At 38.9% G+C, this 23827-nt stretch overlaps 1 protein-coding gene across 1 annotated transcript in view; it reads right to left on the minus strand.

The window, feature by feature from the left end:
- The window catches only part of smc3 (structural maintenance of chromosomes 3), a 31036-nt gene continuing 7209 nt past the window's right edge, over window positions 1-23827 (minus strand). The window contains exons 11-29 of the mRNA XM_077226889.1: window positions 20953-21117; window positions 17286-17407; window positions 16567-16780; window positions 16350-16453; window positions 15984-16083; window positions 11082-11242; window positions 10847-10988; window positions 9261-9411; window positions 9012-9164; window positions 8258-8409; window positions 8005-8163; window positions 7215-7322; window positions 7019-7127; window positions 6694-6941; window positions 5716-5928; window positions 1553-1741; window positions 1271-1448; window positions 886-992; window positions 1-717 (exon numbers count right to left, since the gene is read on the minus strand). Of these exons, the coding sequence (XP_077083004.1) occupies window positions 646-717; window positions 886-992; window positions 1271-1448; window positions 1553-1741; window positions 5716-5928; window positions 6694-6941; window positions 7019-7127; window positions 7215-7322; window positions 8005-8163; window positions 8258-8409; window positions 9012-9164; window positions 9261-9411; window positions 10847-10988; window positions 11082-11242; window positions 15984-16083; window positions 16350-16453; window positions 16567-16780; window positions 17286-17407; window positions 20953-21117 (2847 nt within the window). The 3' untranslated portion in view covers window positions 1-645. The remainder of the gene's footprint in view (window positions 718-885; window positions 993-1270; window positions 1449-1552; window positions 1742-5715; window positions 5929-6693; window positions 6942-7018; window positions 7128-7214; window positions 7323-8004; window positions 8164-8257; window positions 8410-9011; window positions 9165-9260; window positions 9412-10846; window positions 10989-11081; window positions 11243-15983; window positions 16084-16349; window positions 16454-16566; window positions 16781-17285; window positions 17408-20952; window positions 21118-23827) is intronic.

The following is a 23827-nucleotide window of genomic DNA, read 5'->3' on the forward strand; positions in this document are numbered from 1 at the left end:
TTTGATAAAGACCAGGGTAATTTTATTCTTTTTGGGTAACAGAATACATATTTGAAGACTATAATCACAATGACCTAAAGAATAAATGAAACATCAACAAAACTGATAAAAAAACATGTAGGCTCATTCGGAAAACCTACAAAACGAGCCGTTTTCATATACCACTTAAAAAGGCGAGTATGATGAAATAGCTCACGCTGGTTTATTAGTAAAGGATGAAAGAACTGGTGTCAAACGGCAGACTGCAAACCACAGCTCTTTAACATACACCTACCTGTGTATTCAGTCTTAGCATTGTACAATTGTTCCTTTACTGACGCTTAACTTTGAAACAGAGTGTCTGAACTTCCTCATCTTTAAATAACTCGGGCTGATGCCAAGTGTGAAGCACGGCACATTTCATCAAATATTAAAAATGTTTTCAGTGTTTTATCCTTGAAATATGAGAATCAACAGAGGACAGAAAATATAAAATTGTAAAACAACAATAAGTCAGCATATCCCGTTCTGAATCCAAGCAGATCAAGAAAAACAAACTTTTGCCTTTCATTCATTCATTCCAACAGGGATTTTAAAAAGGAAACGCACCACTTGAGATGGTGGTGAGAAACAAGCAAAATGAGTGATAACGGGGTATTGTCTCTCTCAGCCGTGAGTGGTGTCATCCTCCACAAAGTCCTTGGCCTGCTCTGCTGAGATCACATCAATGTGACTCACCTGACAAACACACACACAGAGAGAGAGAGAGAGAGAGAGAGAGAGAGAGAGAGAGAGGCCAAGGAAAATCATCATCTGTGCAGTTTGACGAGACTTCCATTTATAGCTCATTTTCAATGCACAAGACTCGTTTGTTTCACACATCAAGGTGTTAATGATGCCTGTTACCTTGTTTCTGAATTTGACTCCATAGAACTTGTCTGCTGACTCCAGAAGCTCAGGTCTGAAGGTCGTAGTGATGAACTGAGCATGTCCAGCCAGCTCCACAATCATGTCTGAAAGACAGCAATACAAACCATTGACGCACTGCGAAACCACGTATTCACTCCAAGCGGAAGCTTGTAACCCCCCAAAACCAAACATTTTTCTTGTAGTGAAAAGATAAAACAAACGACCGATATGGTAGAACTAAAGAAGAAAAGAAAAAAAGCATTATTTTGATTAAAACCAGATCACTTTTTTCTGGTGTAGTGGTTTATTTTTGGTCCAGATTTAATCCTCTTTTCAGTGGCTGAAATTTCATCAATGTCAACAATGCATTGGCTGATGGTACCTGACACTGCTTTTCTGTGCTGGGCATCCAGAGCCTGGTCGATTTCATCAAACAGGTAGAAAGGAGCAGGGTCACATTTCTGGATGGCAAAGATGAGAGCCAGAGCGACCAGAGACTTCTGCCCTCCAGAGAGCTGCTGCATCTCTCTCATCTCTCCCTGTTTACCTGTGAACGACACCTGACGCGCACAAACACACAAACACACGGTTTGTCAAGTTTGAGTATGTAATAACTGTGCGTGCATAAGCACACAATCATTTTTATTCTCCATGCTGCCCTTACCCGGATGCCCACGCCAGTGAACTGGTCTACACTGGGCACACTGCTCTGAGAGGAAGAGCCCCTCTCGCTGTCTCCTCCCTCGCCCTCGTCCTGAGACTGGCCCCCCTCAGTGTCTCCCTTCTTCATCACCAGAGTTGCTTTTCCACCGGGAACCAGCTTCTGAAACACCTCGCTGAAATTCTTAGACACCTGCCGGGAGACGGAGCACATTATTAAACAGGAAACATAATGTTTGTTTTTATTTGTGCTGGCTGCGGTGGGAATTCGATTTAAATACAATTTAAATAATCACTGATAATGTGTTTTAAACAGAGCCAGGGCTCGACAAGAAGGACTGAAAGGTGCCGGTGACTGCCAGTGAACTGAAGACTGAAGTTTATCATTTTTAACCCTCTGCTGCTCAGTCATTTTTGACCACAACTTGGTAAAGTTCTTGGCACTTGCTATGTGAACAAAAAAAGATCATGGACATAATTCAATGAAAACGGTTGAATGGTCCTGAATAAAATAGTCAGACTTGTAATCCTCACGGTCAAAAATGTTTTGGAAAATATATATTTCATATAATAAAATTAGAAAATAGTATTTTAGTGCATTTTTCAAAACACTAAACTTAAACTTCTAATTAGTTCAATTTTTTTTAAATTAATTATCTGCAAATTGTCTTCTTTAAGGGCATTTTAAGGTAATAGATTATATTTATGCAGTATTAATGATCCATTTATTGCCTGTTAACCACTGTTTGAGCATAGCCCTGAAAATGACATTTCCAACTTAAATCTTGAATGCTTTGGAGCACAGACATAAGTTTGGTCTCTTTTAAAATACAAAATAAAAAAAATGTATCAAACTAAAATATAGTACATTCATTTCATTGAAATACAAACAAATTGGATTTTTTTTTAAATGTTAGGAACACCAGAGGGTTAAACCTGCTGATTTAAATAAGGGTTTCTGCAGGTATCCTCAAATTAAATTGAATGCTTTTTTACATTTTTAATGCCATACACAACCCATGACTAACCACGGATATATATATATATATATGTATATATGTGTGTGTATATATATATTAGTGCTGTCAATAGATTAAAAAAAAACATTTTTTAATCGATTTTTAAATGTTAAGAAAAACATTTTTTCTGTGATTAATCGCAATTAAAAACACTTAAATTTGTATCGGTTTATATTAGTTTATATATTTTATAATGTAATAATTTCACAGTAAATCTACAAATGAATGTAGAGACAACAAAGGCCAGCATCACTGATACTAATACAGCTATTGATGTCTAGATAAAAATGTCCCCCCCCCCCCCCCCCTAATTTTAAACATTAATTATAGCCATCCAACATTACATTGTAATAAGTTTTTTAACATTAGGCTTAAAAAATATATAACAACTTTTAATTTAAGTGAACTTAACAAACAATCCTCACATAAACCTATAATAAATGTCATATTTACCTTTGCCCTTCCTGTCTAACAGGTAGGACGTATACAGAAATTGAATGAAGTTATCAAACAGTCTGCACGGCATAAATTATAAACTAAATATAGACATCCTTTCAAAGCTACTTTAGTCAATGGCAGTGAGTCATTTTCTCTGGTCCCTTTGTTCTGTGATTAACAGAGAGAAAGCTTTATTGGCTGCTGTCCCTTTAAGAGCAGCCGCTGCTGCACGACACATCTCACACGCACCTCATTCTCTCACAACTCTGTGTTCATTTAAGACTTTATTTCACTCATTTAAGACTGCTCTTATGTTATGAGGATACTCGATAAAGCAGACATTTTGGCATAATTGTGCGTTATTGTTCGTTCAAGCGGGAAAGAGAACCGTTTTATGGCGCGCTGTCTGTGCGCACGATACTGGCACACGTTTTTCTCTCTCTCTGTGTGTGTGTGTGTGTGTCTGTCACATAGACAGGACATTCACAGGCAGCGCATTAAAAAGCATTTGCATGAATAAGAGCGGGATCATATAATGTAATGGAACACCCAAAGGATGACAAAAATTAACAGATGCATATATATGATGCATATATAACTATATATGCGTGTATAAAAATAGGTTTTTAAGCCACGTACACACAGTAATCAACAATTATACCACTCAAGTCAGTCAAAAGAGACAGTGCTGTGACAAATCATTGCATGTCACCTAATCATCTGCACAAAAACGCGAAGTGCGCTGTAACTGCGGATGTCAAGCTGATGAGGGAAAGTAACTACACATAGTTAATTGCTGTCTGCCTTTTACCGTCGATTTGTGGCTGTCAGACTGCATATGAGATTTTACGGCGTTGATTCTCATTGTAGCTACCCAACTTAAATACCCTTTTACAAACGCTGCAAAATCCTTCTTTATTTTGACCACCAACGAGCTGCAACCATGTTCTAAATTGTGTCTTCCAGCCACTTCTGGTCTAGTTTTATTCCTGTTGTTCCTTCTGTTCAAAATGACCCAAGTCACCTCCACATCACGGCAATTTTGCTCCGGCCGGAAGCAATTACCAAACTGGTTCCACGTGTTTATCACACCAACGTATATATTTTGAGACAGCAAATAAAAATGATTAATTATGCTATATTCAAATTAATTGATAATATAAAATTTTCTTCAAAACTATCTAAATTTTGAATGCCTGTAGGATAGGGGTGTAACGATTCATTTGTTTTCTCGATGCATCGATTACAAATCCTGACGATGCATATGCATCGATCTTGAAATTTTGTATTTTGAATCGTGAATCGTTTATTTCGGTCAATATTCGATTTAAAATGCTAAGAATCGAATAATTTGCGATTCTATAGCGATTCAGTGCTTTAAAATATATAAACATTAAATGACTACGTGCGCAAATTAATGGATGTGTTGTGCGGCGTCATTTCGCGTCCTCACAGCTCTCCTTCAGATACTGGCTGCACTCTTTACCATCTTTCACTGGATTTCGCTCGCGCTCGGCCCCATAGCTCTCATCTACAGATGTTTGAGCAGTCCACGTTTGAGCTCTCCGCAGGACAGCCACTGGTGTTCACATGAGCAGATCTCTCTATCGAGAAAGCAAGTCTTGAGTCAAACCGCTCAAGCCATTGATAAAGCTGGCATGTCATTGTGCGGGCACTGCTATGAAACAACGCGTTCGTTGCGTGGAAACATCGCCGTTATTTTCTTTAAGATAGATACTGAAGTTTTACGGAAATGGGCCATACCCGTCCTGAGCAGTTGAAGTAAAACCCCACTTATTCAAGGGTGCGCATTTGTTACATGGAAAGTGCAAACGCATACTAGGTGTCTAAAATGCACACGCTTCCGATGAATCATGAATGATGAATGAAATCTAACTTAATGTCGTTAAACCGAATGGTTCAGTAAGGTTTAGTTGGGAAATTTCATGGTATTTTTAGTCTCACAATGGAAGGATGTTTAATGTACCAGGAACACTTTAAGGTTGTGTATCCATTAACACTATCCTACAAAATAGATAGCATGATGAACTAACAATACTTTTAAAGCCTTTTAAAATCTTTGCTTACATTTCTACAAATGCTAATTTATAGGCTTTGGAAATATTTTTTATAATAATAGATTCATTAAAAACTAACATTAACTAACATTAACAATAGACAAAATGTCGTTGTTGTTGGTTTTTTTTGTCCCCACTCTCTGACCCCCGAAGGCCGCTGTGTAATTCACACCCTGACTAAGACCCATTGGGGGAAGCATTTAAATAATCCTATGAATGCATATAAAAAATGAAATTCGAACCGAACTTTAATGTGAATAGCATTGAGTTGAATCTTTCTGAATTTGCAAAAATTGTTCTTGAATCGAAAACCTATTAATTTAATCGATTCGCTGCCTACCCAAAGATTCACAGCCCTACTGTAGGATTAAAATTTAATGCTTTGTAATGACATTTAAGGCCTTAATTTTCGCAAAATCCATTTAATGACTTTTAATGCTTTTTAATTTTACTGCTTTTTCAGCAGGGCAAGAGCTGAAAGCTGGGAGTGCTTGATGGCTAGATTTTTTTTAAAATAAATACAAATTGAAATGTAAACCCTACTTTACAGGAACTTATCAAGATCATCAACATACAAGAATCCTGTCAGTGGAAGATATTTGAGTTTGAGTGAGTCTGTCTGATGGTCATACCTGTTTGAAGGTGAGCTGGATAGCCTCGTATTTGCGCAGCTCCAGGACGTTCATGAGCTCCATGATGGATTTGTAACCTCTGTCCAGCTCTTCCTGCCTCTTAATCAACTTCTCTTTCTGCTCTGAGAAATTGACGAACTGGTCCAAGGCCTTTTTATTCACATGGCTGTACTTTTTCAGCTCTGTGTTGCACTGCTCCAGCTTCCTGAACAACTACACAGACACACAAACACAATAATTACACAACACGTAACCAATGAAATAGTATCGAGGGGACATGATGATGGAAAACAATTTGAGATGGGAGGGAAAATTATATTTCAATGGTTTGCGTTCACCGAAGAAAAGTAACGTTCTTTGTAAGCAAATGTAGTTTATCAAGGGAATGTAAAAAAATTTTAAAGTAAATTTTCTTCAGAACTAAATCACTTGAATAAACGTTGTGCCATTATTACCACTTCTGAACCTACAAGAGAAGATTCCAGAGGACAGCTAAAGAAACAAGACAGATATGGCACAATTCACCTCCCTCCTCAACTCCACGCACTCAAGTTCACCAAGACAGGGTGAAAAAACAGGAGCGCAAGCATGGGGTAATGCAGAATGAGTCACCTCTGTGTAGGAGGGCTGACACACAATACAGCCCCTGACTGGAGAGGTGGAGAGAGAGGAGGAAGATAAACTAAGAGAGATGAAAATGAGACAGGTGGGAGAGCTGCGAGACTGGAGGGGGATGAGAGGAAAAATTAAAGCCAGACATGAGCCGAGGAAGTGGTAAAAGGGTATCCGGACAAATCGTGGTCTTCATTATGTAATATTTGTTTATGACCTCGTTCGCGACAAGGAGGAAAAGATGGTTTGATATCACTCTAAATGAGTCACTGGAAATTATATGGACAATTCTTAGCAACTTGGCCATAAATCTTGCATTTCAGGGTAAAAAAAAAAAGAAAAAAGTTTTCTTTGCCGGCTGTGTACCTGTTTGAGCGTGAGCGTTTGGTACTTCTCAAAGGCCTCCTGTGGCAAGGAGCCCAGCTCGCGGATCTTCTTCATACATTCCTCTTTCTTTTTAAGTAACATGCCCTGTCTGTTGGTCATCTTCTCCAGCTCCTTGGTGTCATGGTTGATGGCTTCGTTCTGCTCCTTCTCGATGTTCTTCCAGCGCTCCATACTCTTCTGGTGATCCTTTATTTCCACCTCCGTCTTATCAATGAGGGTGTCCAAATCTGAAACAAAATGCAAACAAAATGTATTAAAAAAATAATAAACAAATTAAAAAACAATGATTTGAGTCTTTACTCACCCTCTGAGCGAGCCAAAGTGTCCTTTATGCGTTTATTAATGCCATCCAACTCTGACGTTGTCGCAGTGAGGACGGTTCCTCCTTCAGTTTCTCTCAGTTCATTCAATTCCTACACAAACACACACTTTTTAGTGCACTATATGGCATTGTATTTCATACAGGTTATACTGCCAAAAGGGAAAACTGCTATATTCACCTGCTCGACTTGGTCAAGACGCTTGCGCAGGTTCTCGTTGAGGTACGTCTCCACCCTGGTCATGATTCCCTCCAGCTTAATTCGCTCATTCAGCAGCTGTCTGTTGTCCTATAGTCAAAAACATGACACACATGAAACAAACATCTATAACTGATCCCGGACTGAAAGGCCAAAAGAAACATGGTTTTAATCATTTATTATAAAGTCTAAAAAACAGATGTGGTTTTTGGCCACGTGAACGTACATCTAAAAAAAGAAGTGAAAATTATATGCATATGTTTAAAGGCCAAGCCTGCCTGAAAATTCAAAAGCAGACAAATTAGCAAACCAAATGGAAGGCAATACAAAAAAAAAAAAAAAGGCTAATGATGTGGGCCGGTTATACAACATTTAAAGTAGCTTTTTAATTGTCTGCAGTGTGTGTCGTGTGTCAGGCTGGAGGTGGTAAAGAGCTGCAGCTGCGGCCTCAGGCTTCAGCTATTATTCACACACACATCTAACAGAGCTTCACATTGACTAACTTTCCAGATGAGATTACAGCCTCTTTATGGAGTCATCATACACATGATTTTGACTTCCATTGATTATGAAATCAAGATATTATCGATAAAATGATTATTATTGGTCTAATATATTTTAATATACTATTGTGTATGTGTATATATATATATATTTTTTTTTTTACAATGTTCAATAAAGTCATGATGGTTCCAAAGTTAATATGCAATCGTGATCTCAATATGACTGAAATAAATGTTCATGACTTCCGCCATAAATCAAGCAGCCTGACCTGTTGCAGCTGTCGGATCTCGTCATTGAGGTCGTCCACTCTGCGTTGGTCTTCTAAACTGAGCTGAGAGAGCAAGTCCGTTCCCAGCTCTGCCTTGAGAGACTCCCGCGTGCTCTCCATGGCGTGCAGGCTGGCCTCCAGACTTTGAAGACTGCGTTGCTGGGGAAAACAGTAGAGAGAAACCAAATTAAAGACCTGATAGAGAAACAATGGTAGTTATAGTACTAGCGCTTGAAAATATACTATGCGTTACCTTGGGCATGAACGTTTTCTCTGACTGCTGTCTCTTCTCCTTCAGCATTTTCATCTCAGACAGTATACTGTCTCTGGATGCTTTGAACTTCCTCTGCTGGGTCTCGATTTGCTGCATCTGATTCATCAGCTGGTCAATTTCATTATTGATACGTGAAGAACTGAGTTAAGGAGCCCACAAGAACTTGTGATCCAGTTTAATCCTGAAAACCTGCATCACTTAAGAGAATCTGCTTCTTGACAGTGTTATTTGCATAGTATTTATTAATATTTTGAATTAACTTTTATTTTTATATTTTCTTAATTCTTTTATGCTTCTGAGCTGTGCTCATTCTTTGAAGAGCTGTTAAATACTTTTATTTGGCCTGTTTTCGCTGAAGCTGAAAAGGTGGTTGTGTCATCATATTAGTTCTGAATTAGTCAGAGTGTGAGCCACGCAAATCTAGTGTGATTCGATTAAGGATTGAAATGAAATTCACTCGAGGCCTTAAGAATCACATCCTCCAATCCAACTACACATTCTCATCCCTCCATTACTAATATAACACCATGTGTGCAGCTCACACATGACCACATACACGTTAATGACTAGCTGACTCATTGAGTGATCCTCTGTGACCGTGTGTCATCTAGGCCGATTACACCAGCAAGCCCAACTGGCCAAGAAACACACAAGTAGAATTTTACAATCCATTTGATTTCATGCCACTCCATCACAAGTAACCCTGTGTGTGAGGTGTAAATGTGTAGGATATGTTCAATGTTTCTGCGCAGGTTCTCGTTGAGTTTGGCCTCCAGTTCTCCAAGCTCCTCCTCGGCCTTCCTCATGTCCTTCTGCAGCTCCAGACGGGACTTCCGCGTGTCGTAGTAGCCACCGGTCAGAGCGCCACGATGACTCACCTGATCACCTGTTACACATACCAAAACAACACAATGACAAGGGCTCGGAAATCATTTGAATGAAAAAAAAAAAACCCGGTACTTATAGGAAAACATCTGTTTACCCTCCAGAGTGATGCAGTCCATGGTGAAAGCTCGCGCCAGCTGAGTGGACACTTCCATACTGCGGCAGATCAGAGTCTTCCCAAACACATGTTTGAAGGCCTTGTCGAAGTTCTGACTGTAACGAAGCTTGCTGATCATGGGGATTGCGTCCTACAGAAAATATGTATTTCCACTTAATAGAATAGCAAAAAATAGCAATAAATAAATAAATAAGAAATAGAAGATGAATAAGCTTCATCTTTAATTTAATCCACAATGTCAAGGGTAAAAAAAAGGACAGGACTTGGTTTTATCAATCTGAAGGTGATAGGATGTTTTAAAAGTGGAAATTCCAGAATGAAGCCAGGCTTTTTGGGGGGGAATATTAGCATAATTGTACCTACATTTCGCATGCAAAAATGGTCCATTGTCAATAGAGTAGCACTAGTAACACAGAAGTCACTTTCATTAAGCAATGTTTACAGACATAGCACCGGATCTTTTATTCTGTATTGTGACGTACATCCGAGTGAAACGGATCATTGAGAAAATAAAGTAGGGTGGGGACTTGGTTCTATCCATCTGTTGTTCATTAGATTGAGGCAGATTTGAATGCGAGCTTGCGGTTGATTGTAAAGTTGTGAGGTTTAAACTGACTACATGATTGGAGAAGTCCGGTATACATCAACAAAAAGAAGTCTGTCACTTCACTGGAAGGTTGAGCTGATTAAAGGCGTTTTCACACTTGGTTCGATTGCCTGTTCCTAACCAGAGTTCGATTGCACACCCTCCCCCGATGGACTGTGTTCACATTATGTATCCGAACCGCGGTACGCTTGCGTCATCAAACTGCAGCTGGCGCGTAATCGTGTTGCTTGGTAACCGGCGACGCAATGAACGAAAAGGTGTCAAAATGGATAGAATTGCTCGCTTCACAGTTGTTCTTTTTTTTAACCTTTGGTTTTGTTTTCAAAGAAAAGATACAGAAACAAACTTGTGTCTGTCTGCCGCAAAAGTACTAAAATCGTTTCAAAGACAGCTGGCTGTCCGCCATAGACAATTTTTGCGGAGGCAAGCATAAATCATCTCTCTGCTTGCAGTGCGTCAATCCCGCTTTTCGTCAAGGTAAGTGTATACACACACACACACGCACTGACGACTATCTTGTCGATCACATTATACATTATACGTCATCAATAGCGGTTCACTTCCACGGTTTGGTACGATTGCGTTCATATCAGCAGCGTACCGTACTGGAGCTCACATGAACCGTACCCCAGACCACCCTTTGTAAGCGGACTCGAGTACGGTTCGCGGGTGCGCACCCGAGTTCGGAAGACAGTGTTCACATCATCCAAACAAACCGAACTCTGACGTCATTCGAACCCGGGTGCGCACCAAAAGTGCTAGTGTGAAAGTGCCCTGAAATTACAAGCTCAAAAAATGCTTTAAAAAAGTGAAACGTACACATGTAAACAAACGTTTACATTAAGATCAAAAACATGCTTTTAGAAAACAGATTAAATGTTCATTTCATGCTGACACTAAGTAAGGGTCCATTTTAAATGTCATGTCAGTGGTGTAGGTGACCATGTGGCCAGCTTACGTTAGTCTCAGGGTAAGCGGTATCCCTGACGTCCAGTTTGGTGAGAGGCAGGAAGGTGACCTCTCCAGGCAAGTTCATCTTATTAAACTCCATCAGAATCTTGGTGCTCACTTCATCTGTTTCCACAATGTGGTAAAACAGTCTGAACAAACACAACTCCATTACTGTCAACACACTGCCACTGAAACATGACATTAAACAGGAAACACTAATAATAAAACGGTGTGTGTCTGACCTGGTGCCAGCGGTCACCTCCACACAGGTGTAGAAGGCAGGCTCGCACTCAAAGTTGTTCATGACGATGCCGTGATAACCGTTGATGACGTGCTGGTTGATGCCCTTCCGGCGGAAATGTTCCAATACTTTATTAATGCTGTCAATACCATTCAAGATAGCCTGGAGGAAAAAGCAAACAAGCAAAACATTGCATTTCTAAGTTCGTATTTTCATTTCAAGCCCAGATGACGATAATCTGAGTTCATCTATACTGATGTATATTTTTGTAACGCGGGAGGGTTGCTATAATTAGTGACTGACTCAGTCCATGAAAAGCGATCCAGCAGCCAAGTTGAGCTTAGCAGATATGGTTCAGTGCAGCCAATACATAGTGAACTGGTGTGGGCGGCATTTGTTTTAAATACATATGCATGTTGGTTACATACAATGAACTCTGAGGTGGACTTGAATGGTTTAACGTTTGAAATTTAAGAAAATTAGACATGACATGAATATTAGAATTGTAATTTACTGTTGAACTGTAAAATTAAATGTATTAAATTGCAGTAAATATTACAATAGTAATATACTATTTTGTTTATTATTTTTATTTAAAGGGATACTTCAGGATTTAGCATTAAGCTTTGTATCAGTAGAAAACCAGTAGTATTTTCGAATTACTGTGCTTCCCCCCCTCATATCCCCCTGATATGAGAGATTTATGTATTTTTAGTCTGGGAAAAATCCTCCGATGACGCAAAAATCATCATTTTGCGTCATCGGAGGATTTTTGGGCCAGAGGCTTAAAACTACAGCCAGTACTAGGGGTGTCCATGGTTAACCGATTAACCGTTAAAAATTGCGTAACCGAGTGAAACATTTTGCTCGGTTAAGTGGCGTCAATGGCGTGCATTGAATTTAGTTGTAATACATTTTTGCACCGCCAGAGCGCTTCCAGACATTTGAATTGTCCACAAGAAGTTCACTTTTCATAATTTTAAGGGCGTAAATAGGCTTTTATTTCTCAAATAGTGTAATGTCTTAATTTTAGTTTGAATAGGTCTTAAATTAAGGAAAGACGAGGTGTATTCACCTTGCTGAGGGGGATGTGATCAAAGCCTGGAGTGGAGCGCAAGCACGTTCCTCTCTCCACTCTAGCATTCTGTAATCACTTCGCTAACAGTCCACTCCTGGTTTTCAATTCCCGCTCACAGAAAAAAACTAACATGTAAAAAGACCGCTTACAAGTAAACATTTTTTTAATAGTTGGTTGGGATGAGTAGCCTAACTGAGTAGCCTATTTAATTGGAATATCAAATAGGTTGTGCGATTATTTAAAAAAAATCTCCATCTCCATGTTTTCGGTGCTGACGCGTTCATGTAATGTAGCCTGGGTTGCGCTGCCAATAACCTAAAAGCTGTCAAAAAGAACAGGCAAAAGTAATGATTATGAATATGTCAAATATAGCAAGGAGACATTTTAATTGTTTGCAGGCTCACTCAGCTGGAAAGATGAAGTTGACAATGCTGATTCGCGATCTTCGCAGTGAACACGCCAGAGAGAAATGCACTTTTCATACGGATTACATAAGCAGAGAGCAGTCTGTTATCTTTCGTTTTGAATTGTTGTGTTTAAAAGTAGACATTTCAATATAGATTTATTTCTCAGGTCTGTGAGACAAGTAGGCTACCTTATAGCCTACGCTGAGTTTCGGAATTCGTTTATGAGATGAGCTCCAGTTCACGTGCCGGCGGCTCCGTATTATCTAATGTCTGCTATATTTACTTCTTATTTCCAGGTAATTGGTTGATGAAACATTGATTAAAATTAAGATACAATTAATACAAAACGAAATTCACTTTAAAGAAAGGCTATGTGCATTCTGTTTGAGGTCTCAGTGAAAGTTTTAGTGCCGCTTCCAGAACTGCCACGTCCCATTGTTTGTTCCATATAAATGCGAACACGAAAAATAAAATAAAATGAATATTTTATGTTCTGGGGAGAACTGGCCCTTCTTCATTCGGCAGTAGTACTTTTGGTTTGTGCAGTGTAATTCACAGAATTAGGTAGCCTAAAACAATATTTTGCCACCTAAAAGTTAAAGATGTTTTGTGCAGTTATTAAAGGTGTTAAAAATGAACTACCCCTTTCTCGTGTGTCTCTATCTCGGGGTTGGGGCGCGTAGACGATGGTTAACCGAGTACTAACCGCTAAGGGCCTCGGTTAACGGTTAATGAAAAATTTGAAAACGTGCAGCCCTAGCCAGTACTAGTAGCTAGTTCCGCATGTTTTCTCCACGCCAACATGGGGCGGGATCTCACTCACAGAAAGTAAAGATAGTGTCAGCCATCTTTCTGTAGAAGCTAAGCTAACAGGCTCTTGCTTTGTGTAGAAAGTTTGTATAGTAGTCTAATCACGATTTACGAGTTTTGAAGTTGAAATGGCAGAAGGGGATTTCGAATATCTGTTGCGCGAATCTGATGCTCGCGGCTACCTGTACGAGCCGCAATACAGCGACGAACAGTTGCGGGAGATGGAGGAACAAGAGACGGCCGGAGCAGCTGCAGCAGCAGGGGGGCAAGACCTGACTCGAGCCCGGCCAGACTCCAGCTGGGGCGGACCGGTCGTGTCAGTGCTCTCGCTGTGCGCCTATGGAAACAGATAGAGAGTCCTATTGCTGTCGCGAATTTCAGCGATGCCATTTTCTTCTGGACGAGATAAATTGGAAACGCCAGCCAAAGCCCGAAGGGACAAACGGACGGCTTAGTGTAAAGTGAGTATTTGGTTTGTTTTTCTTTTTTTTACCGAGACGTAAATGTACAGAGTTTGGACACCCGGCATTATCACAATGTTCTTCACGCGTAGTCAGCTGAGCTATTGTCGTTATATTTACTATGCTAGCATACTGTATGTGCAAACAGTTCGCATTGCTAACGTTGTGCTTAACGTTACTGTTTTGTAGACAATATCGCCGACGCCTAACAGCCTACCGTCACTTAATGGAATGGGTCCTGCAATGCGAGAGACATAGTAAAGGCTATCGTCTCGTTTTGCCCACCTGTGTTCTCCAGGATATCAGACAGAGATATCCAGCTCCTGACGGGCAATACTGTGAATAAGGAAACAGCTGAAGCTCTGGAAGAGCTTTGAGTGTAAAAGTGTTAATATTAATTATTTTTTTAATTAAAAGTTAAAGCTCACATTGGTTGTGGTTCTTTTTATAAACCTTTACTGTTACTAGAGTATGTATTAGCCTAGAGAATGTGTGGAAAATTTTTCGGATACTGCCGCCTGTAACCGGTAGGCGTGGTTAGGGAGCAAAGCAAGTGCATTCTAGGAGTTGTTGTCTTTCAGCCACATGAGTAAAAAATACATTTTCTGCCTTTTCTCAGTCTAGAATGCTTCAATTTCAAAAATAATTTCACATTTCTACTATATAAATGACCACTATTAAATACACATTCATCTTCCCAGAGCGGAAGTATCCCTTTAATAACTTTAAAAAACAATAATAATAAATGATAATTATTAGTCATATTGATATATAGGGGTGTCACGATTCTCCAAATCCTCGATTCGATTACATTTTTGATTCTAAGGTCACGGTTCGATTCGATTCTTATTCTTTCTTTTTTTTTAAGCACAGGTTGCTGTTGCTCCTAAAAAGCTGACATCAGTTCATCGCAATCTCACACATCTCTGTTATTATCAGTGAAGCTGACTGCACAATGAATCTTTCATAATATATAACCTACAGTTTGTTTGTTATAATTAGAGGATTTGCAAGCTTACAGAATTCAGCACTGAACAAAAAGTCCGTTTTGAGCGGTGAGGAGAGTCTCTTAAATGCTTCTGATTGGCCACTGCGTTCAAGAAATCAACACATGTGTCTGTGATTGGCTAAATCGCTCAACGCTGCAAACATGTTATAAATAGAAACTCTGGCCTGTAAATCGTTTCTATTTTGTTTTAGTTGTTCTTGTTGCTTTTCTGCAACAGATAAATAAAAATGTATTAGTTTTTATATGTTTTATTCATAGATATGTCTAGTTTGCGGGAGTCCCGCGAATCGTTTTATTCTCCCGCGCACACAGAGTGAGTGCATTACCGCCCGCGCTCGCACTCTGCCATCAGATCTAGTCCCGCGCCGCACTCTATTGCGTTGTAGTGCACGTCTATAGATCAAGAGCCCGGCCCGAGGATAGTGACGGGAAATATCGGCCCGGGTCGGGCCAAGTTCAGGCTCAGCATAGAATCTAAGTTAGAGGACTCACAGCCTTTCAACGCGTGTGTTTTTTGTTCCGTGCCGTGATGAGTCGTTCATTGCCTCTGTCACGCGACAAATGAACAAAAGACTCGAAATTATTTTTGACTGCATTATAATGATTTCTTAATTCAGAATATGATCAAGATTGCGTAGGTGGATGTGTTCGGGGAATTTGCTTGTCAAAAGTATAACATTTAAACCCCCTGAAATGACTAGAAAAAAGATTATTGTTCAATCTCGTTCATCAAAATTAACTAGAGTCAGTAAAACGATCGGAACTTTCCATCACGGGCGCGACATGGGGGCGTGGCAGCATCAACGATCCCATTTTTTATTTTTATTTTTGAGATTGTGAATTAATTTCGATCGATTTCGACTTAAAATCGAAATCGTGACACCCTTATTATCAAAATATTTTGCCAAATAGTGCAGTTCTTCAAAAATGAGACAGCAATCCTGGAGCTTTTTTTGTGCAATTGCAGTTTCAAAAACGTAAAATAAATAAATTTTTTTAAAAAGTTAACCGTTAATAAAATAAATAAATAAAGGCTTGCTTAAATAAATAACAGCAGGATGTAGAAAGATAATACTTTTAATCTAATTATGTATTTTTTTTAAATGAAAATGTCCAGATGACTGTTTTGGTTTCTAACCTTTCCGGTGGCTGCTCTCAGTAGCTGTTGTTTCTTCTCCAGGTCTTCTCGCTTGGCTGCCAGCGCCTGCTGTTCTGCGTTCTCCTCTCTCCACAGGTAACTGCAGGAGGAGGGACACAGACACACCCATCAGCTCTGGCTCACAAACACTAAGCCTGGGTTCAGCAGGAGACCCTATTCTATAGCCCATCCGTCAAGCCTCATCATGCTGGGAAACCTATGGCTAGTGGATTATTAATAACTAAAATGCCAGGTGAGGAGAGGAACAGTTTGTTCAGGTAATAAGAAAGGTTGGGATGCTGGAAAATGGGCCAAAGTCAGACAATTTCCCATGATGCGTTGGGAATAAGAACAGGAGGGTCTTACTTTCTCTCACTCTGAAGTTCGTCCTTTCGGTTCTTCACCTCGTAGTACTTCTTATCCAACTCCTCCACTCGAGTCTTCACTTCGTTCAAGTCTTGGTCCAGTTTCTGTGACCAAAGTCAAGCGTCATACATTCAAAACCATCCATAAATCTTGCAAAAGTAAAAAATATTCTGTCCTCTACTGTTCAATACCAAAACAAGCTTTTAACGAATCTTACAGTGTACTGTTCCAGATTCCTCTCTTTATTGGCCTCTGTGTCCTCCAGATCTTTGTGGATGGCGGCGATCTGCCGTTTCTTGTCGTTGATGGCTTGATCCAGAGACTTCAGCTCTTTCTTGATCCATTTGTCCCTCTCTTCTTTCGAGGTGAACTGGCTGCCTCGACCCTGCTTGGCATACAGATCTGTTCGCTCTTGTGTGGCTTGAGCCAGTCTGAAAAAACACCAACAAATGAATCATACTTCAACGATTGTTTAAAGACACAAAACAGCATTTGTAATGCATATGATATGTCCTCCTTAATGTGACATTTTGTGAAATAAAATAATTGAAATAATTTGTGAGAACAAAACAAAAGGCGGGACTAGAAAAATTTGATTATGGAAAAACAGGCAATATTATTGGCTCTGTCATAAAAAAAAGGAAGCCAATTTAAAGAAATAAATATTGACAATTTGATCAAATATTAGGAAAACTACTTTTATGAAATAACAGTGATGGTTAATCATCCAATCACAAACATCTGAAATGATAAAGCAGTAGCAATAAGTAAATTATGTTTTTGTGATGTAACGTAATATTAGTTGAGTCCCGAACGCACTAGATATGTCCCACAAATAACTTTAACACGTCCCACCCCAACTTCCTGTTTAATAGGAAATACATCAACACAGGAAAGAAAACTTCATGGGCTCTTTCAATGCTTCAAAAAGTTTACCGGGCAATTCCTCGCTCCTCTTTTTCTTTCACAGCGTTAAACTTGGGTTCTGTTTCCTGCAGCTCCTTCTGTTTTTCTTCAATCTTCTCCAGAAGCTTCTGGCGCTCTTTGAGCAGCCGTTTCTGTTGGACAGGAAGTGAGACCGTATTTAATTACCAAGTAGCGGCATCAATTCGGGATTCTCTCCTCTTTTCATAGAAAGCCTAAATACATTGGGTCTCATTCATGAAACACGAGCAGAACGAATTTTTGTGTAAATCGTGTGTAAAGTGGTTCTGGCGTAAATTTTCGGATTCATTAAAATGTTCGTATTTTACAAATGTTAGTTGGTACGCAAGAAATCTCCACCTGCTCCCAGCCACGCGTAAATGGTGCGCTTAACACCCGAACGTTTTGCTCATTAATAAGGCTGCATTTTAATTAGCCTTAATCTGGTACATATTTACACAGCATTTTGAAAAAATATTATATATAGTAAATACATACGGTTTTTCTTATTATGAGAGCCAGTAATAGCATCTGCGATGGTAGTCCTTCTCCAGTTTTAATACGATTTTTCCGAAGTGAACTAATTCGTTTTTTGCTCTCAAGCTTAATGTCGAACCATTTTCTTCTCACTTCTGGGAATGTTCGATTAACAGATGAAACTCCATTAACTGCATCTGTAATATGCTGCCAAGCTTCCTTTTTTTTTTAGGACCCGATACGCCACTATGTACGCTTGAAAATAAAATGTGGCGTTTTGAATGAACTTCTGATAATAAAACTTCAATTTCTGCATCTGAGAAATTTTTCTTTTTCATTCGCATTCATGTCATAATATGATGCCCATATATAGTTGTCAGTCGGATTTAATGGGCGGGATTTATGGTAATTGAGAATAAACGTGCACGCGCATCCCATTTACGACTGATTGGAATTCATTAACACACACACACATTTCACTATCCAGCTGACGTTTCCGAAGTATTTGTGAATCAGGAGAAGAGTTTTCGGGAAGGTCTCTTTACGCGCAAATCACTCGCATATTTACGAATGTTTCATGAATGAGACCCATTTTGTGTAGATGCGTGAGGAGGTGTTCATATTTAAATGAAGAAGAATGAAATGTGCATAAACAGGTGTGTAGATCCAGTGTCATGAGCAGAACAAAGGGGATCTCCATCTGAGCAAACCTACATTCACCAATCAAAGGGCAAATGACGCATTTCTGCCTCTCCTCCATAGGAAAACACACACACACTTGGCCAGGTGGGGCTAATCCCTCTATAAGCCAAGCCAGGATGGAGGAGGGCCGACCAAAAGTGTGTATTTCACACATACAGGGATACACAAGCATTATGTGTGTGTTTGCGTCTGGCGGGGAGCCCGAGCTGGAGTGAGCGTGTGTAGTTAGTGACGCAGACGGAGACACTGCAGACCCTCTGTTCACTAATGCCTGCCAGCATTTCCTGCAGCTCTCTGGCTCTCAGTGTGTATAATGCGTGTGTTTGCATTTGCGAGCATGTGTATCAAAACCGTGTGTTTGTGTGTGTGAATTCAGTCATCGCTTCAATTCAGTAGCCGCAGCAATAAGAAAAGCAGCAGCAGATGGGTATTTGTTTGAGGAAATGGGGCTTGTACTTATGAATGTTTATATCTACTCCACACAAGTAAAGAAAAGTAAAAAGAAAATTGTTATTTTACCTATGGCTATTGATTAACATGAAAGAAATTAATACTTTTGATCAATTTAAAGGAGAACTCCGGGCAATTTTAAGTTAATCTTGATCGTTATACCTTTGTGTCTACTGTCTATAGAAAAAAAACCCAACCGGATTGGTGATTGCAACACGAGCTGTTCCCGCAAATGCCCAGAGCTCCCCCTCAGCTAAAACGGCAGTTATGGGTGCATATACATAAAGAGTGTCTTTGTGCCTCTTAAGAGACACAAAATGCAATTAAAATGTCTGTCCAACATGAACAGGGCCCTTACATGTGAACAAGATGCGTTTAGCAACTTAGCCATTGTTTAAATTCACCTAAATAGTGTTTTAGACGGCAAGCTGTAGTCTCGCGCTGAAGTCACGTGGGAACTCAGTTGTAGCCATCAGCTCCGTGTTGCAATCACCAATCCGGTTCGTTTTTTTTTCTATAGACAGTACTCGCAAAGGTATAATGATCAAGATTTACTTAAAAATTGCCCGTAGTTCTCCTTTAATGTGTCCACGATGAATAAAAGTGACATTTTGCACTTTTACATTTTTTTCCCTACATTAATAAGAAATAAAAATAATAACTGTTTCTTGAGCAGAAAATCATCATATTAGAAGGATTTGTGAAGGATCATGTGACACTGAAGACTGGAGTAATGATGCTGAAAATTCAGCTTTGATCACAGTATTAAATTACATTTTGAAATATTATAAAATAGAAATCAATTTTTTTAATTGTAATAATATTTCTGGTTTTACTTTATTTTTGAACAAATGAATGCAGCCTTGAACAAAATTTCCAAACCTATAAACCAGGGATGCTCATATTGACCGTTTAACCATTGACCGAAAGTAAAAATTCTAACCGATTAATACTACCAGTTAAACGGTTTAAAAGTTAAACGTTTTTTTTTTTTTAGGGTTTTTTTTTAGTTTGTTTGCTGCATGGTTAAAAAAATACTATAAAGCCTATATTTGTTAACTCACGGGGCGCGTCGACATGCACAAGCAAAATTAGGCGAGCGAAAAAAAATAGCTACTGTGTCAGTGGGACCATTTCGATAGAAAGAGCGGAGAAATAAGTTACTTGCAAAATATGCTACGCGGTATTAAAATACAGCAGTAGTGCAAGTACAATGCAATATCACTGGCGAAGCAAACATCCACAAGCAATGAATGAATGAAAGGCACTTCCCAAAACTGGCCACTCTAGCGAGACGTTATCTCTGTATTCCCGGGACATCTGTGCCATCGGAGAGGCTGTTTTCTGCCGCAGCTCTAACTGTCAACAGGCTGCGCTCCAGACTAACCCCACATCATGCAGACATGTTACTTTAAAAAAAAATAAAAACTAGACAAGGTGTGGATTGAGGTAGGCCTGCTATTTTTATTTGACGAAGAAACGTAGTCTGAAGGAAAACAAATTGCCGTTTTTTCAAAGCTTCAAGCGGATTCAGTGTTTTCTTTTGGTCATCTTAATTTGTGAATTATTTAAGTAAAAATAATTCATTTTATGTCCAGACATAAAATATGCCTATTTTATGTTTTTCTCTGTGGTCACTGTCAGAAATGCTGCAGGTGAGTGAAAATGTGATGTGTTGTTGATCTGTTCTGTATGCTGCGGTTTGCACGTTAATATAAACCCTTGACATTTTATTTTTGTATTTTTAACAGACACAGACACTCGTCAATTTTATTTTTATTTAATGCCAATTCAATATTATAATCTTATCAGTTAACGGTTAATACTCGGATGACGGGCGGCGGTTGTCGGCCGGAAAAATTAACCGTAATGATGATCCCTACTATGAACAGTAGCGTATTATGAATTTGACAAAATCAAAGGATTTTTTTTTTCGAGACAGTAACTTTCTCTTTTCTAAGATTGCACTTCTTCTAAATGTGTGTGTTGAGTGCATATGTGAGCCTGTAGCGTGTGCATGTGTTAGCGTGTGTGCGTCTGCTAGTCGCACCCTCTGTTCGCTGTTTCCTGCCAGCTCGTCCTGCAGATCTTTGGCTTTGAGCTCCAGTTTGGTCCTCTGTTTGATCTGCTCCTGTCGCTCGGCGCTCAGCTGTTCCTTCTCCTCCCTCATGGCGGAGATTCGAGCCTTCAGCTCCCTCACCACACGCTCCGTCTCCTACAGAGACACAGGGAGAGAGAGGTTAGATAAGATGACCCAATGTAAGCTGCTGTATGATGCGTGAAAGCAGTTTTCAAAAGCACATTTCAGGGAATCTTCACATTTCAGTACTTTATTTTAAATTCGTGGGGCCGACACACTGGAAGAAAAGTTAACCTGAAATCAAAATTGACCCTTTACAATCATTGTTCCTGGTTTATTGCGCTCGATTCATCAGTGCATGTTAGGGGTGTAACAATATTCAAACCGAACCGAAAAACCGCGATACAGAAGCAGCGGAAAGACGTCAATAAAACAGCTTAGTTTGTCACATAGCATTATATTGACCTCAGCAGGCAAGTCACCCAGTTCCTAGAGAAATGTACTCTTTCACTAAATAAATGCACTATATTAGCCTATATATTATATTTTACTTAACCTGTTAATGATATCTTGATTATTTATGTATGTATTAGGGGTGAGCGGTATGAGCAAATTGCTGTTTCACATTATGACTAATTTTATTTCACGGTAACGATATATTTCACAATATAGTTATTTATATATGTAGTTATTCTCGAGGAATCGACAAAAAGGGCTTTGTATAATGAATAAACCCAAATAGTTTAGAAATGAAAATTATTTCACCTTGTTTGATTTTGATTTTTCTTTTATTTGGTAAATGATTTCTTTGGTAAACTATTTTGATAGCTAAATATAGTCAACAAAAGACACTCATCAACTTTTAGATGAACTTCCCCCAACTGATGGATATAACATAGTTACAACTCATAGGTGCAATTCAATGTTAAAAAATAAAGTGTTGCTGAATAATTATGTTATTGCTTTACTTCATCAATTAGTTTATAATATCTGAATATTTTATATTGAACTATTCTATAGTCATAATAAATTAGTTACTTCCTTTTAATTTTGTAGGATATTAGTAATGCTAGTTATGTTTACATGTGTTCCCCAGTACATTTTTGCCATGTCTGCTGCTTATACTGCGTTTTTAAGGGGCTTGTTTTGCTCTTTTTGTGATATCTGGCAACCCGTCACCTGGAGCTTTAATCAAGAGAAGTTCAGACGTGACAAGAAGGAGAGCAGCAATATGAAAACCGAACAGGAGCTACTGTTAGTGTTGACTAAGTAGTTTGTAACCTTGTAACTGCGTCATTAGTTGACCATAGCCCGGTGAACACACCGCGCTTCCTCTCAGTGTGTGTGCACGTGCGCATCTTTTGCATAAGTAAAATGTGATCGGTTCATATGAGTGTCAAGTTGTAATCACGTATCGAATCAAAGGAAGATTTTATCAGCTGGTTCAGTGGCCAATTGTTTGGAGTTAGAAATATATAACTCGCGCTGCATATTTAGTAATTTTGTCTCAGATACAGGATTATACATTCGCTTTAACAAGCAGGTTGTTCATTACCTCGGCAACCGCTTGAGTGTCATGCTGAATGCGATTTTCGTGTTTAAAAAGTAACTATAGGGACGTCCCGCGTGATGTCACGCCATTTTCACGGAATAGAAAATGCTATACCGCCGGTGATAATACAGCTCGTCGCGAAATATTTCTATCATGCCCGAGCGATGCAGTGCAGTTGGATGCGATCAGATATGTGATCATACAAAAGGAATATGTTTATACCGTATCCCAAAAGAAACAAAACGGAGAAAAAAGTGGTTGGCGGCAATAAACAAGCAAAACGCTGATGGCGTTATCCCCTCTAAGGCTAATGAATGATTTCTCGGAGTTTGGGATCAAATGTTATTAATCCACTGTTGGCATTGAAATCCGCAATGTTTGTGTGCACTACCATTCAGCATAACATAAGCTTGTCTTAGCCGGACACATCAGGCTCCCAATTTTACTATATATAATATATATATATATATATATATATATATATATATATATATATATATATATATATATATATATATATATGAGTTCAGATGCAAAAGCCTCTAAGTGCCATCTGAAATTTTCTTCTAAAATTATAATTTTTATCAAGCTTGTATACTTAAGTTCAGTAATTTCACTTAAATGACAGTGAAAATTACCAATTAGTTGTCATATAAGTGAAATTACTGAACTTAAATATACAACGAGCTTGATAAAAATGATCATTCTAGAAGAAAATTTCAGGTGGCACTTAGAAGCTTTTGCATCTGAACTCTTCATATATATATATATATATATATATATATATATATATATAAATAATTTTTTTTTACTTTAAACAGAAAATCATTTGTTAACCAAACGTTTAGCTGTCGCCCTTTATGAGGGAACTATTGTGCATTTTTTTCACGGTTCTAACGGTGTATGGGTTGACAAAATTTTTCTACGTTTTTTTGTAGCAGTGAAAAAAAAACCTACCACCATTAGCTAGAAACAGTATTAAAGTAGTAGTAAAGAGTAGAGAAGAGAGCCGTGGAACTGCTCATTTAACTTCAGAGTCAGTAACGTTACTGGTAAATGCATTTACCTAACACACTGTAGCCCAATGTCAAAACGTTTTTATGTAATTATATTATTAGTATAATATACTAATAATATATATTACCCACGGCAATGGATCTATTATTAGGGGTGGCCCACCCGTAATAATAGATCCATTGCCACTTGAGTAGCTGACGGATGTATTCCGTCAAAATGGCTGACAGGCGGCTAGGGGTCACGTGACTGGGAGATCCCTATACACAAGAGATGGAA

Source organism: Siphateles boraxobius, unplaced genomic scaffold (assembly GCF_051911475.1).
Source record: "Siphateles boraxobius isolate OS27281-9 unplaced genomic scaffold, OSU_SipBor_1 13, whole genome shotgun sequence".
NCBI classification, from domain to species: Eukaryota; Metazoa; Chordata; class Actinopteri; order Cypriniformes; family Leuciscidae; genus Siphateles; species Siphateles boraxobius.